Genomic DNA, 16,762 nt, shown 5'->3' with positions numbered 1-16,762 from the left:
ATAAACAAAATGAAGATATATTGCTAAATAAGGCATTCAGCTATCTTATTAATTATTAGTAAATCCTACAAACTGGTCCATGGTCTGAATCATAGATAAGACATGAGAGATAAACAATAGATAATTGTTTATCTCTCATTTCCTATAATGTAGGAGTCACAACAGTATACATTGTGAATATTTAGAAGATGATGTCACTGCTATATCATCACAGTCTAATTGTTACTAATGACATTGTGATAATAACACTAATTGATAATTATAATTAATAATTTACAGAAGATTATTATAATATAAATCTCAGTCTTGTTATGTAGTATATTTATGAACCATTTCTTAACTGATGCTTTCTACCCTCCAATAAAAAGGAAAAAAAAATGACGTGTTACAATTTAATGATAAAGGTATTTCTTAAAGTATGTATGCACATAATATACTTATGAAAACTTGTATTACATATTACATATTGCAATTAATATTAAATTAAAATAAGGAATAATACATTTTACAAATTTAAAAAATATAAAAAATGTATTTAGTGTATTTGACATGGGAAAAAAGTGATACAACTATAAATAAAAACTGTATATTTTATTTATTTTTACTACTTTTTACATTTTAATTTTTCTCTTTTAATTTTTAACATTTGGCGATCCTGGAAATTGTGTGTATTCCCTTTTCAAGCAGCAAATAGACTTATGTGGTCATAGGAAGACAGACAAAATTTGCATTTTATTTCTGCCCATGCATTTAATGCTCTAATGACAGTACTGTATGTTTGGAGCCTATGAACATTCTCAGATTGGAATTGTCTGTATATACAGAATATGTTTATGTATAGAAGGCTGAATCATGTTAGATCATTTGTCTTTTTTTTATTATATTTTTTTACATGCCTGGATATCACCCAAAAATGTGCTACATAGTCTAATAGCATCTCAGAATTTATTATATAGAAACATACATGTAGTAGTATATGGCCTACATCACAAAACGTACCAGGAAAGACTAAGAGATCTTACTATGTATACTTTGGAGCAGAGAAGGGAAATGGGGACATGATAGAAACTTTCAAGGGTTTTAACAAGGTACAGGTGGGAGACATTCTTGATAGGAAGAGGAGCAGCAGAACAAGAGGACATGCACTGAAGCTAGAGGGAGGAAGATTCAGGGGAAATTTGAGGTAGAATAACTTCACAGAAAGAGTAGTAGATAAGTGAAATAGCCTCCCATCAGTGGTGGTAGTGTCAAATACAGTAGTACAATTTAAACATGCTTTCGATAGGCATATTGATATCCTTACAAAAAAATAAGGATCAAATATGATTTGAGGTAACATGTTTAAAAAAGGGGCAGACTAAATGGGCCAAGAGGTTCTTATCTGCCATCAAATTCTATGTTTCTATGTTTATAGGAAAGACCACAGTTTAGTAATTCATAAAGGTTGAGATAGGTAAATTAAATACATATGGATGAATGGTGGACAGAGACTTACAGTACGCACCTGCAGGGATGCTGGTCCTTTCTCTATAGATGGAAATTAACTTGAATTCCCCTGAATTCGCTCTCCATAAAGGAATAAACCAGCCACCGATGTGCACATTTTTGTAAGATTATTTGATATACTGTAGTTTACAATCAGATATAGGGATTTGTCCATTTAAAGGGATGTGTAGGGCTTTGAGGCCTTGCTGTTCTAATGGAAATGTACTATTTATTTTGCTTGGTTGTGGGATGATTCTGGTGTTATTTGAATACTGATCAATAAACTTTTATTTCTATTTTCCACAAGTTACATCACTGTGCATTTGTTTCACATATAGCCAAATTAGCATATGTTTGATACTGTATTATAATCATAGTATAATAAAGATGTTAACTTATAGGAATTTAAAATTGCACAGAAAGGCCACTTTACAATGATATGTTCCAACATGCTAGATTATGATAATATTGTACATTTATTTTACATCATTGTGTAATAAACAATAAAAAGTCTGATCCAGGCGTTTTGCCCATGGTAAATGTAGAAAGAAGTAGAAGTTGGCTGATGTAGAAAGAAGTCTGAGACCTTTTATTGTTGAACAATGCACAACAGGTACCGGCCTTGGTGTTTTGATCAACATAAGAACCTGTTCCTGTGGACAAGGTGTCGGTAACAGAAACGTCTGTGTTTCTATATGTGAAGTGTCCAGGAGATAATCAAATGATCCCCACATTTCCTGGAATTTAACTACAGATATAGCAGGCTACATCCTTGCTGGCGGATCGCCAGAACGGGGCTGGCGATCCGCCAGCAGCCTCACCATCCATTATAATGAGACGCGCACGCGTCTCACGCGCGTCTCAGTCTCCGTCGCCAGCATGACGGAAACCCTGTCCGTCTCCACCTCAGGGAGACGGACAGGGTTAGGGGAGGTTAGGGGGGGTGCGGGCAGGCGGCGGGGACCCCGGGTTACCGCCGACAAGCCGGCGGTGACCCAGGGGAGCGTCTGGAAGCGCCGTCGGAAGGGGACGCGCGCGCCTCTCGTGCACGCGCGTCCCCTTCTCACCATCGATATGGCGCTGGCGGGGGATGGCGGCTGGCGTCGCCAGCGCTATCCCCTGCCAGGATGGGAAGTACTCCATCTGTATTTTAAGGAAATTGGATTAATTATTTTTGCATGTAATCTTGATTTAGTTATGTATTGCAAGTAAGATGGTCTGATTTATATGCAAAGCCTTAAGGCATATGGGGGAGGCACTGCTTGGTTGGAGAGAACAGGATGGAATTACCCCCTGTGGTATTGTATGTGAAATTGGGATAGAAAGGCACAAATTTGACTTGTAAAATTGTACATTTGCTTCTACCTGAATGCTTGTAAACATGTATCTATGCTGATCACCTAGCAAGATGGAAGAGTTCTCTTCAAGACTTATATTTGGGAGAATAAACATATTTTGCCTCAAGAAGACTGCTTCATCTTGAGACTAACAGTAATATTACAAAAAGTAGTCCTGTTCTTCACCTTTACTAGGTAAAGGACCCAGTGTCTCCAAGCTCCGCCCTTTGCAAGGACTTGATCTGTGCTCAGTGACCTGTGGGGGAGTAGCCAGTCAGGTGTGTCAGCAGCATTATGATGCATACACCTTAGCAGGTAGTTCTCAGGTGCCAGCGTATGGGCCAAAGGAGGTAACCGTGGTTCTAGATGCCATAGAGTGGGAGTCAACAGTAAGCAACAGGCGGTTTCTGATGGTAACAGGGAATCCCTTATTGGCCAAGTCCCAGAAACACCTACTCGTGACAAGGAAGGGCATAGAAAGACATAGGGCACGCCTCTGGTCAAAGGGTATCTTCAGTTAGAAGGTCAGACAAAACAGAAGGCCAACCTAATTAGAGCTGGTTTTGGGTGAGTTGTACAAGTGCACAATTACAGAACATTTGCAACAAATATACATTTTTTTAATTATTTATTATCTTTTAAAAATTTTTTTATCATAGATCATATATAGAAAGCAGCTTGTGTTGATTGTAATGATATGTGGCATGTCTATATTGTGTGTGTAATTACAGCTGTATCTGCATACCGTATCAAGTATTTCTAAAGTGTTTGGCAGGAGAACACTATTGCATAACATTTTGTATCCAAATACAGTTGCAATTGCACCCAGAATATAGCATGCATCATATCAGTTCAATCAAAAGAAGCTTTAGCATCCTATCCAGATAGTGATGCAACTAAGATACAATTTATGGAGAAAACTGTTAAAAGTTAAATGTACTGTACATGGCCTTTTTTGAGGAGTATGCGGACCATGTTTAGGCAGTTCTCATTAACAGTGTGTCAAAACATGGCAACCCTTTGCCTGCCTTCACAGCTAGGCTGTGCACACTGAAAATGCTAACGTTCAAATTTCTGTGACGCAATAGCAGGAATTTTGCAATCACATGGAAAGAGACTCGGCATAGGGAACGTCCTTGCTCTGCACTGCCCTCAGCATGGTTTAGAAAGTTTGATACTGAATTGGGCCTATTATCCGGTACTTATCTTGATTTGTTTATAGGGAAAAGGGGTATGGGGGGACAAGTGCACTGGCGTAGGAAATCTAGAAGTTGGTGATTAATCTTGATTTATCTGAGTGTACAGAAATTTGCATGGTCATGATATTAATTACGTACTACAGTATGGAAAAAAAAATATTTTCCTCTTTCAAACGAGGGTGCCACCATTTTTCTAGGTACTGTAGTTGGGTTGAGGAAATATAGTATAAAAAAAATCTATAAAAAATTTACATCAGGGCTTCCTGCTCTTTGCCGTGGACGATGAGTGGAACCTGTTTTCTGCAGTCTAGCTGCATATCCAGAGGAAGGGCCACATTGCGAAGGAGTTAAATAATACTGCAATCTTTCTGGTATAATCTTTATGGGTAAAAAAGGAGGGAAACAATTGTAATATAATTTGTGTTCTGAAATTAAACATACACTGTTGCATTATTGTATCTGTACCATAGTTTTTTTTTATACCAGTAATAAAAATGCATATTACATATTTAACTGCCAAGCGCTTTACAGGGATTTAGAGTGCTACTAAATATTTGCACAGTAAAGATAGAGGACAATAACGGGGTTATTAGAACAATATTGGCTTTTTTGTATGTGTATAAAGTAACAATATGTATAGAATTTGCATCATTTCATACATTCTAAATGAAAGTTAAAAAAAAACCCTGATCTTTCTGCCTATTTGTTATAGGCAGGAATCCATTTAAACTGTGAAATGACTTGGGACTTTATCTCTCACAGGCAATACGAAAGTGTCATATTTTAGTTGTTGCTTTTGTTGCAGTTTTTACTTTATTAAAACGTAAAAGCCTTCTTTGCCATTAAGTTGTTATATCATATTGGAACATTGTTCAGTATGTTCCCAATATATAATTATGCCTGCACTAAAAAAAAAACTTTAATAATAAATGAAAAATAGTTATCATGTAATCATTGGCTGTATATTCCAAATGTGATAAGATTTATTATAACAGTGCAGGTGTTCTGAATATTAACTAATTACATTTCCAGTTTAAATGAAATCTATCTTCCTATTGTCAAAGAAATGCTCAATATGACCCTTAGGAAGATGTCCCAAAAGGTGTTGTTGGTATTAATACACTGCTTCACATTTGCCGGCTGAAGTAAAATTCAGGAGCAGTGGTGTATTTATAAAGGGTGAAGTGTGTGAGGTGCACACAGACCCCTGAGTCCATGGCAGGGTTGCCTACTTTCTTCGGGAGAGGGCAGACAGTTCAGTGTAGTGGGGGGCCGCAGCCGCTGATGGGATGAAAAAAGACCAGGGACGCCAATATAACATCTTGTTGGGGGCGTGACCACCATTATCGTCTCCTCACCCCTGCTGAGCAATGGCGTCATCTCTGGCCTTGCACTGTGGTGGGCAGGGCTAAATGACATGATTCGCGTCATTTGACCCACACACACCCTGCCGAGGGGGGGGGGTCGTGGGAGCTGGACAGCTTTCCAGGAGGGCTGCCTCCCTCTACAGGGGGGGGCAGGAGGGGGACCCACTTTCCAGGACAACCCTGTAGGCAACCCTGGTCCAGGGTCTTTGCAGAACATTTCTATACTGTCAACTAAACCTGTTTGGAGACTACTTACGGTCATATTTGTGATGTGTGACATTGAACTGACGAACTAATAAGCAATAATTTTCTGGATCATTCTAATCTTAATTTGAATTCCAATGATACCTTCATTTAATGATGCTCCAGAATGACATACTGTATCACCCTGTAGTGTTCATCTGCTTTGTAACAGGTGTGTATCTATAATAGGTTCAAGGTGTGCAGTCTATATAGATAACTTGGTCCATCTGGCTCTCAGCCCACACAATCTGCAGTTGTTACAAACCTAAAAGGTTCTATTCATCATCTAAAGTGCCAGTTGCAGCCTCTTTTTGGGGGATATTCTTAGAATGATGACATCACCTTGTGATCGAAAAACTCTGGCACTGCACATGCAGCACCATCTCCCCAAAAAAGAGGGCCATCAGCAGAGAGTGTTATTTTCTCCTTACTTTGCAGCAGTTGATTCTATTCTCTAGTATTGTTTAGATGGTTTATCAGATTAATTAGCGATAGCCTCATTAAAGTTTTTTTTTAGTTAGTTGAATTCAGGAATGGAATAATAATTGTATATTAAAACGTGCAAAATAGCCATATCTGAGCCTATATCCTGAGAGGTTATTTACGTATATACTGTATATCTATCTATATCTACATATATATATATATATATATATATATATATATATATATAGATATAGATAGATAGATAGATAGATAGTTAGATTTATAGATAGATATATATATATATATATATATATATATATACTGTATATATATATATATATATATATATATATATATATATATATAAATTCTTCATTAGAGAATCAGTGAAATATGTTAAACAGCATATTTCACTGATTTATTGAATATTTTATTTCTAACGTAAAATTAACAAATATTCAGTAGATTTATAAAAGCAAATAATAGTTTATGCAGCACATTTTGTATGTGTAAATAAGGTTTGTACTTTACCTTGTACCACTTGATTTCTGGCTCTCTGTACGGCATAATGAAATCTTCTATTTCTGGGCACAAGATTTCCTTGCTTTTGCTAAGTTCAGCTTTTTCAAAGTATTTCATCTTGGAGTTATAACAGAATCCAGTATCATTATCCCCTACTGACAGGGCTATGGAAACTTTCATGCAGTAAGTGGAATTCCTGTTAAAACATAAATTAAGAAGTTAAATTAGATTTTTATAAAAATATTTCGAGTAAACACAGACTATCATGCAATCCTGTTGTACAAGCTAGCATTTATATCTGTATAAATGTCATTGATGCCCAAGGGGATGACAAAACATAAGATGACTAGCAATTTCATACATCAGAAATAATTCATCTTAAATCTAAAATTATGCACAATTCTGCCAAATCTGTTTATTTTCCATTCTGGGCTATTAATGCCTAAGCAACAGTGCTGTACAAGTGATTACAGCTGTCTGAGAACACTGTCCTATTTTTATAACTGTCACATCCAAAGGAATCATCAGAAACAATAGCTTCCATTTTTGGAAACCAGATTAATTAGTATTAACTGAGATTTCTAAGGCTATAGTAATAATTTGAATTAAAAAAATGACTTTCCTTTTGTAATTTATTTAGTAAAATGTATACATATTAATAACTACAGTATCTCCCTAGGTGACCTTTAAAGGTGGCCATACATCAGAAAGATATTGTACCCAATCATACAATCTCAACTGATTGTAAGATGGATTGTATGCAGATTGTGTGCACATCTTATGTACATAATCATACAATCAATCAGCAGATGGATTGTATGACTGATTGTAAAATGGATTGTATGCAGATTGTGTGCACATCTTGTGTACACAATCATGCAGTAGATGGATTGTATGATTGATTGTATGATCGATTGTGTGTAGATTGTGTGTCCAAAAACCACCAAGGACTGCCGGGGATTTCAAGGGAAATTGTACACAATCATGAGCGCAATCGATCTTAAGATCGATCTTTCTGATGTATGGCCAGCTTAAGTTTCCATGTTGTTTCCACATGTTTTTTTTTTTTTTTTTTTAAGTATGGATACCATATTATTAATAGCCTTCACTGGATTATTGTCTATCGTTCATATTTTCACAATGTATTTCTTTGAGTTTTGACGTCTGCATCTACTTTAATTTGTAGTTTGAAACAAGCTGCCTTAAGCCTCATACACACGGGACGATTTCAGCCATTATAACCTGGGATATGGTTGCTGAGCGACCATATCCCCATGTGTACGGGGCGATGGTCGCTGGGAGACCGTTCCCAGGGACCAGCCCTGGGGTGGTCGCTGGTTGGAGGAGCATGCTCCCCTGACCACAGGCTTCTGCCTCATTTTTTATCAGTGACCATCTCTAATCGCTGATGAAAATGGGACAATGTGCAATAAGATTGCTGAGCAATATAGAGCGACTATGGCTATGGGCAGTATTCAATGAGAAAAATTTGCCCTGTTTTATGGCGAATTTGTGCTTTTTTCAAAATGTGAAATATTCGCTGTCTTTCTAAGTGATTTTCGCCGTCTCTCTCCGTGTAGCAATTCTCCATCTTTTCATGGAGAGCTGGAATGTGAACTTTTAAACTAAAAGGTTTTGTTTTTTTAATTTTGGTGTAAAAAAATCAGGATTTTTCTTCTGTGAAGGGGCATGTTATTTTTATTCATGTGCTTATTGCACATGAATATATATTTAATTTAAAAAATATATTTTTTTAATTTTTTTTTTTTTTACACAGAGCAGCCAGCAGGGGGCCGGAGCTCTTGAGCCGCTCATTAGATATTCATATATTCACTGCATCTGATCATTACATATGCACGATCGGGTGCAGTGAATACTGGGTCCCCCGCTGGCTATAGGGGGGGGGCAGCTTGTGCTGCCTGGGTCCCGGGGAGCCCACCTCCCCTCCACATATGTTCTGGGGCAGCCAGGGAGACTTTAATCTCCCTGGCTGCCACCGTCCCACGGCTCCCTGCCAGCTCCCTGCCGCGGACGCTCGTCCACTGCAGGGGTTAAGACTCGCCGCGAGTGGCGGCGAGTCTTAACCACATTGAATAGAGGGAGCAGGAGTGGCAGCGAGCCCTCCGGAACAGGGCGAGTGCATGGCGAGAGAAAAAATCTCTCGCCATGCACGGCAAATTTTTTTCATTGAATACTGCCCTATGTCATGATGAGATTTCACATGGGTTACGAACATGCCTTATGGGGTGTGTCTAGCAGTTATAATGTTCTAGACTTCTCCATAGGTGCCACTGCTTTCCAACCCAAATACTTTATCCTGGCCTTGTGCAACAGTAACTGGGAATAAATCATAAGTTCATTGCTGCTGTAGAGAAAGACAGTGAATGGAAGAAATCTGCCAGGTGTCTAACACTGGAACACATATGTCCATTTGAGTTCTCAAAATCGGGCCAGTTAGCTGTATGCTGTAACATAGCAATATTCCCCACTGTACCTGCTTCCCATACTACTAATGTTTGCAGTACCATAACAGTGCAGAACTTCACTGTGAGCCAGTTCTGCCCCATTAGCTCATGATGTTGCACTGAGAGGGTGGGGCCATCTGCACCAGGATGCTCTGGACAGCACTGCAGCCAGGCCTGGTCACAGGGGGATCAAAGGGAACAGCAGGTTTAAGTAGAGGGCATGCAGAGTATTTATGCAGCTTTCAATTCCACAGACCTTGTTCAGCAGCAGCAGTTAATGGCAGTAACCAGACAGGACTGCAGTGCGGACAGACACATGGACAGTACAGACACTGCCTACCCCACAAGGACACCAGGCTAACTGCATGCAGCTGCTTATTATACTGTATACTGTATATATTGTGCAGGTAGTGATGCCGGGTTATTAATAATTATATGGGTGTATTACTGTATATGGGAGGGGCTCTAACTTTGTGTAGTGTGTATAGACTCGCCATGCTTTTTTGGGTTTCTCTGAGTACTCCACTCTCCTCCCACACTCCAAAAATGGTGGGTCTGGGATTGAAGGGGGCAGAGATATCATTACATCGGGCCTCAGTATTTCTGTTGCGGCCCTGACTGCAGCTGTGATACTGGATGCAGGGTGCCATTCCACGTTCCCATCTTGCCAGGTGAAAGGGCTTTGGAGCAGTTATGGTGCTGTGAAAAGGGCACTGTGTCCGGTGCGATGCCAATGAATGCACACCCATAGCTATTGCCCAGAATGCATGTATGTACAACCTGCATACAGTACACAGTATACAGTTTTATACAACAAATAGGAAACAAGGAACTAAACTGACATATTCTGACTCAAAGCTTTCATTGACATTTACTAAAGCATTTAAATGAGACAAATTGCCCATAGCTCTATTTAATTTTAGAAAAGGATAGGCAGAAGCTGATTGGTTGATATGGACAACATTGTAACGTCCAATAAGAAATGTGCTTCTCCTGTTACGGTATTACTGTTAATCGATGTCCTTTTGTCAATAAAAGGGTTTGCAAACTCTGTGGCTGTGATTTCTATACATAACAGAGCAAGAAGCAGCAAGAGAGACATCAAAATCGTTATCACACCCAAGATGATTGACTTCTATTTGTCCATAATTGCAATATTATAGCTAACAGGTTTGTAACTGTAAGAGCTGCTAAAATGCTAATTTAGTAACTGTTTCTATAGTTCAATTCCTATGAAAATAGCACCATAAAAGAGCATTATGCTTAGTTCTTTGTCTACTTAGCTTTTTCATGTTCTGGGACATAAACTGTATTCCAATGTGATTAATTGGCAGTGAGTACTCTATGCTTTCTGATTCAGAATGTGGAAGCCTGGACCCTCTGCGTGAGAGCTGCATAAAAGACTGAAATTTCCTCAAACTGTTCTCTAAATTCCCCTGACCCCTAATAGGTTGAAAGTGGAACCTGCTGAGAGTAATAAGGCATTTTACTGTACTCACTCTTATTCCAGAGATCTATGAACTGACTGCAGATTAGCCCTCTCTCAAAGCAGAATCTTCTGATGTGCATATTTAACCCCTTGTGTTCTTGGATATTTTGAACAGTATTGAACATTATATCAAAATCACTTCAAGAGCAAGTGATGTTATAGAAATACTAGGTGTTTAAAACATTGACTAACGCTAGTTTAATAAGGAGTGGAACTAATATAGAGGGTACTGTACACATCTAATGGATGTCATATTTTTAAATACTTCTATGCATAGGAAGCATATTTTACCTAATGGTAGGCATTTAGGACATTGCAAATGCCTTGCGTTAAGATTAAACAATATGTTTTCAATGTTCACAAATATATATATATATATATATATATATATATATATATATACACTTATGCCGGCACTCCAAACCAACAGCTACTCCGATGCCACTTCAGTAATGATAGCTTGTCCAAAAAAAGAGCACTCTGGAGACTGGTCATTCAAACAATAAACTGTATTGAGGTATGAACGTTCTCAGGACCTAAGTCCCTTCCTCAGATACATATAGCAATTGTCACAGGTTTTTGTTTGCTGTGTCAATTGCTGTAGGTATCTGAGGAAGGGACTTACGTCCTGAAAATGTTCATACCTCAATACAGTTTATTGTTTGAATGACCAGTCTCTAGAGTGCTCTTTTTTTGGACAAGATATATATATATATATATATATATATATATATATATATATATATATACAACCAATATTCCAATGCGTAACGTCCAATAATTTGGGGTCTGTTGTGACTTTTAATAGCCTTTATCCAATGTAGTGCAGCCTCTTCTCCTAGGATCCACTGTCTCCAGTAGCCAAGGGAAGTTTCACATAGAAAAAGAATGGAGGAGGCGCACACAATGAGCAGATATATTTCAACACTTTACTAAAAAATAAAAGCTCACATACTGTACTGTACATGAAAGTTTTAAAATATGAACATCATCATATCACCAGTGTAAATATAGTGGTAACCGGCATTCGGACAGGGTGAATCCAGATCCACTGTTCAGTGGCTCCCACAGCAGGGCAGCAGCACGATGTCCCCACGGCTTCACAGACCAGACCGGCTAGATTTCCAGCATCACTTCTAACACGCCGTCAACGCGTTTCGTCACTTCAGGACTTCGTCAGGAGGCGTGTCTTTAGGGTGTCGTAGGTACCTTGCTCTGCATGCAGTCTTAGTATGTGAGCTTTTATTTTTTTAGTAAAGTGTTGAAATATATCTGCTCATTGTGGGCCAGATGTATCAAGCTTCAAAAAGTGATAAAGTGGTGAGTGATAAACAGCCAGCCAATCAGCATCTACCTGTCATGTTATAGGCTGGGTTTGAAAAATAACAGGTAGGAGCTGATTGGCTGGTTGTTTATCACTCTCTACTTTATCACTTTTTGAAGCTTGATAAATCTGGCCCTGTGTGCGCCTCCTCCATTCTTTATATATATATATAATATATATATATATATATATATATATATATATATATATATATATATATAGTCCAGAGGTTTGGCACTCCCTGTGACTCAGAAAAAACTCTGCCGGTGCCTCCACTAAAAATGGAATGTATATACACAACGGTGTGGCACTCATAGCCAAACAAAGTACAGTAGTCAAGCCAAATAGCAACAACGTTTCAATTTATCAATTGTCTTCAGGTCTGAAGACAATTGATAAATTGAAACGTTGTTGCTATTTGGCTTGACTACTGCACTTTGTTTGGCTACGAGTGCCACACCGTTGTGTATATATATATATATATATATATATATATATATATACATATACAGTACATATACAATATATATATATATAAAAAAAAAATTAAATGTATCTTAATGTTCACAATTTTTTTTAAATACAACTCTGAGGGTATTCATGTTGGACACTTTTATTTTTGCTCAAAAGAAGAACAGGCTAACATCAAGATTTCAATAAATATCAGGCTATCCAATTATAGCCAGGGTTGGACTGGCCCAGAGAGATACATGGGGACCCCCCCGGTGGGAGTTATATTTAAGATGAGATGTTGCTATGGGCAACCAATGAGATTCTATCTATTATCTTCTAGAAGGTGCTAAATAAAAACAGATTCTGAGTAGTTGCCCATAGCAACATATAATCTGAAATAGAACTCCCATTTTAGTAAATAAACCCCATTGTGACTGGTTGCTGGGCATTACTTCTTTTGCTAGATAACTACTGGGCATTAACAGAATTTCTACTAAGACTGCTACTTTATATCCTACTGTTGGTGGGAGAGCCTGCCTTGTTTTCGCTAATGTAATTCATTTGCTGCTCCGGTCTGTCCATTCTTATTGTGGGTCACTGATATCTCATTACTTATATTGGTTTATTTGTATTGTTCAAATATTTTTTTTTCCTCATGCTATTATATCTATTTAGCTACAGTAGTGCTGCTTGACTTCTATATCCTCACGTTGGTGGAGAAGTCAGGTTTGTTAATGGTTGTTAACTTAACTTACTGCCCCAGTCATTCTATGTGGTTTTGATCCTATGTTTGAACAGAAGGGGGGGGGGGGGGTGGAAGTTTATTTAATTGCTATAGTTTAGGGAAGTTATGGGGATCCAGGTATGCCTAGGTTCAGGTGAGGTTATACAGAGGGGGGGTTTGTTACTCTTAGGGTTGGATTGGGTTTAGCAGGTAGGGAGATAGGGGGATTGTATATTTAGGTTAGGATAGAGGATAGGTTAGGATAGAGTTCCTGGCAGATGACAATATACTGTTTACCTCTACGTATTGGGTTGTAGTACACTTCCAAGTGATATTATTCTAAAAATGTGCTCCTTTTTGTCCTGTTTTAAAAAAACCATAGGTACTTATGTATTATCTGGGCTCCCATGTTAAATGCACCCCATTTTTTCCTTTTCCTACTATCCAATTACGCATGGAGTTGATTTTATATAGTGTGGCGAGCGCAGCGAGCCACCGTGCCCGAAGCGTGGCGAGCGCAGCGAGCCCCGCAAGGGGACGCGGTCTCATAAGAAAAACGGGAGCCCAGATATTACATAAGTACCAAACCATATATCGCTGATTTTTAGCATAACCTATTTTAGAAAGCGAAATCATAGCAGCTGTACTACCATATACTGGCAACAATCTGCATTTATTCTGTGCATGTAAGACATTTACAGAACAAATACAGAAAAAAGGAAACTAAAGAGAAATATCAGGAAATGGGAGGAGTGGCTTAAATGAATACTTTATGTTGATTGAGTGGCAAAGTTTCATGAAAATGATGCAGCATTGCTCTGCAACTCACAGATCTGATTAGAAAGGAAATTTCACTTATGTAAAGTAATTGTATTTCTATCAAATATACTGTAATGTGTAAAAAAAAGGCTTTCCCATAACAAATGCTTTGAAGCCTACACTAGAGATGCATCATTAGGCAAGTTTTCCATGTTAAAATGCTAGGCAAATGAAAACATTATACAGTATTTATGTGGGTTTACATGGATTATAATTGTGTCTAGACAAAACCTTGGTCTCATTTGTCATTCTGCAGTCATATCTTGTATAGTGTATAGACTGTGTGACAATGGTTCAAAGAGTTAACATCTCCAGAATTCACTATTGATATTGCTTTCAAAGAGACACTTGGCGATGTTTCAAATATCCGATAGCATAAAAAAATGCATTGTGTAAGGGTCAATGATAATCACAGGGGATCAACTTAAAAACACCATTCTCACTTATAACTGCCTTATTATGCCTTGGGCACAGCTAAGCTCTTCTTTACTTGTACAGTACTTTGTATAAAAAAATTCTCATTCTAGCTTAAAATGGGTAATGCATTTCAGATAGCTTCTGTGATTGTTATCTGACTACAAACAGGAAAAATCATATATCCTATTGTTTCTGCCTCTCAAATGGGGATGTGAAAGATTGCCAAAGATACATTACATTATGAATTGGAAAATATCTAATATGTGTAAGGAAAAGAACATTTACAGTAGGTGGGTTTTAAATGTAACATTTAAAATGGATTTTAATTTAGATTTACAGTAAGACATATGGGGGGTGTGGATGCACTAACATATGCCGCCTCACTTCGCCGCACATCGCCAGCTACTCAATAATAATCGCAAATGCACAAAGATATGCGATTATTATCACAAAGGACAGCTGTTGCATTAAGAGCTGCCCTTTGCAAAGCAGCCTGCGACATGTCAGCGGGTCCCCGGCTGCTTGCTGCAGGGACTCCGTCGGCTCCTCCTCCAATGCTTCAAAAGAGACACTTCTTTACACAGAAGTTGTTCATTTTAGGCCCCATAGTAGAGGCCTAAATCATTGTATGCCTCATAGTAGTGCCCTTATGCCACACAGTTCTCCAGTTCATAATATGTTCCATTTTAGGGCATCACATTGGAGTGTCACAAAGGCACACATTTGTACATTAAGTGTTTGACAGTGGAGTGTCGAGTACTTTTAAGAAATGTATGTAAAAAATATAATTTGAGCTATCCTATTCTATATCTATGTTGTGTATTGTAATCACTATACAGCCATATGTTGGACTGCTTACCAACTCCCACGTTGTTGAGGTCTAGTAACTTGAAGACAGGCTTCTGTATGCAAAGGCACTTGTCCAAATGCACAAAATACTAAACCAGTAGAACATTATTAATCTTTTTTGGCTATAAATGACAGTATTTTTTACAAGATTTCTCAGAATGTTATGTTTCTTTCTATTGCTATTTTCTCATTAGTGAGTTCCACCTTCTGCTCCATAACTACAAAGAGATTTGTGAAAAAAGCTGCAGAATCAAAGAGGAAATTTCTTGATAATGGATCAGTCCATATCAACATATGTTTCCATGTGTGCTAACTACATGAAGAAGCTAAAAGGTGGAGACTGAGCTATTAAGACACATTCATATTAACTAGGAAAATAGGTAAAACCTTTTGAAAACAAATGTACACTTTAATTACTGTATGTATTTGACTTCTTCTGCAATAATATATCCACTGGCTGTTTGCATTACCATCGGAGCATGGCTGCAGTCCGGGTCCTCTGCATTTGTCCTCTCCAGTGGAGATGGGGACTGGGCAGAAGGCGGTGCTACAGGGACTGTCTAATAGGCACAATACGACTAAGTAGAGACATTTGTGAATCGAGCTTCCACGCAGTCTCAACTGCCACCTCAAACTCTTGCACATTCCCTTCTGCCACCGGAGAGTAGACATAAAGACCACAAAAATATTCTGATATAAAACAAAATTGTAGAACAGATGCTGCCTGCTCCAGTGAGTGTGTTGTCTGCAGTTCTTGCTTATACCCAGGGACAGGAGATGGCTGTCAGTGATACATAAGGATAACTGATGCTGGCATCCTGATGGAGGGAATCCTGACAGGGGTCAGGTAAGTATACTTACCCTCTCCCTGCTCCCAGTGGCGTAGCAACAAATGATGCCGCCCCCCCCCACTCTGCATCATTTGGTGTTACCCCGTACCTGTGCAGCCTGAAGTGCCAGTGCCTGGATGCTGTGGGTGTGGCAATGGCAGTAACAGAAGGGTGCTGTGGGTGCAGCGTCCACAGTGTCCAGGAACTGAAGTGATGAGAGTGGACACTGCGGACATACAGCTGCGGCAGAGTTTGAAAATTCAAAAGATAGGATGCTGATTTGCTGAGAGTGCGCTGCTGTCCGTCCACAGTGTCCGTTCTCAGAGCTTGAGTTCCTGGACACTGCGGTGCTGGCGCTTCACGCTGTCCAGGTACGGGGTACCACCTTCCCTGCGAAGCTGTACCCACAACGGGGGGGGGGGGTGTTTGCTGGGGTCATAACAATAGAAACCACAGACCCCCGGCGCATAAACTTAGACAGCACCTCTCTGCCATTGTGGGGTCTGCGGCACTATAGTTACGCCACTGCCTGCTCCCCTAACCCACCCTCCTTGTATACTAGCTCTAAACTCTAACTCTTTTTTTTAAAACAGTATTAACTTTATAGTTGCTTATTTCTGTCTCCTATTTGCAATTACCATCCATTCTGCCACCATCTACTTTCCATATGATTGACTTCATGAGTTCTTTGAACTCCTGCTTCTTAAGATTAAACTCTATTCCATGCTTAGAGAAATGAAAAACATTTGCTGGGTCTTTTGACTGATGCAAATGTTTCTCTTTTCCTCCACCTCCAATGACAGAATCAATATT

General features: G+C 38.8%; 1 protein-coding gene across 1 annotated transcript in view; it reads right to left on the bottom strand.

The window, feature by feature from the left end:
- Nucleotides 1–16,762, bottom strand: part of IL1RAPL1 (interleukin 1 receptor accessory protein like 1) — a 1,364,460-nt gene that overhangs the window by 553,419 nt on the left and 794,279 nt on the right. Inside the window, exon 4 of the mRNA XM_083172527.1 lies at nucleotides 6,589–6,775. Within this exon, the coding sequence (XP_083028653.1) occupies nucleotides 6,589–6,775 (187 nt within the window). The remainder of the gene's footprint in view (nucleotides 1–6,588; nucleotides 6,776–16,762) is intronic.

This window comes from Crinia signifera, chromosome 2 (genome assembly GCF_055691185.1).
Source record: "Crinia signifera chromosome 2, ASM5569118v1, whole genome shotgun sequence".
Lineage (NCBI taxonomy): Eukaryota > Metazoa > Chordata > Amphibia > Anura > Myobatrachidae > Crinia > Crinia signifera.
Note: the sequence above shows the minus strand (reverse complement) of the source record. Positions and strands in the feature narration are given on the sequence as shown.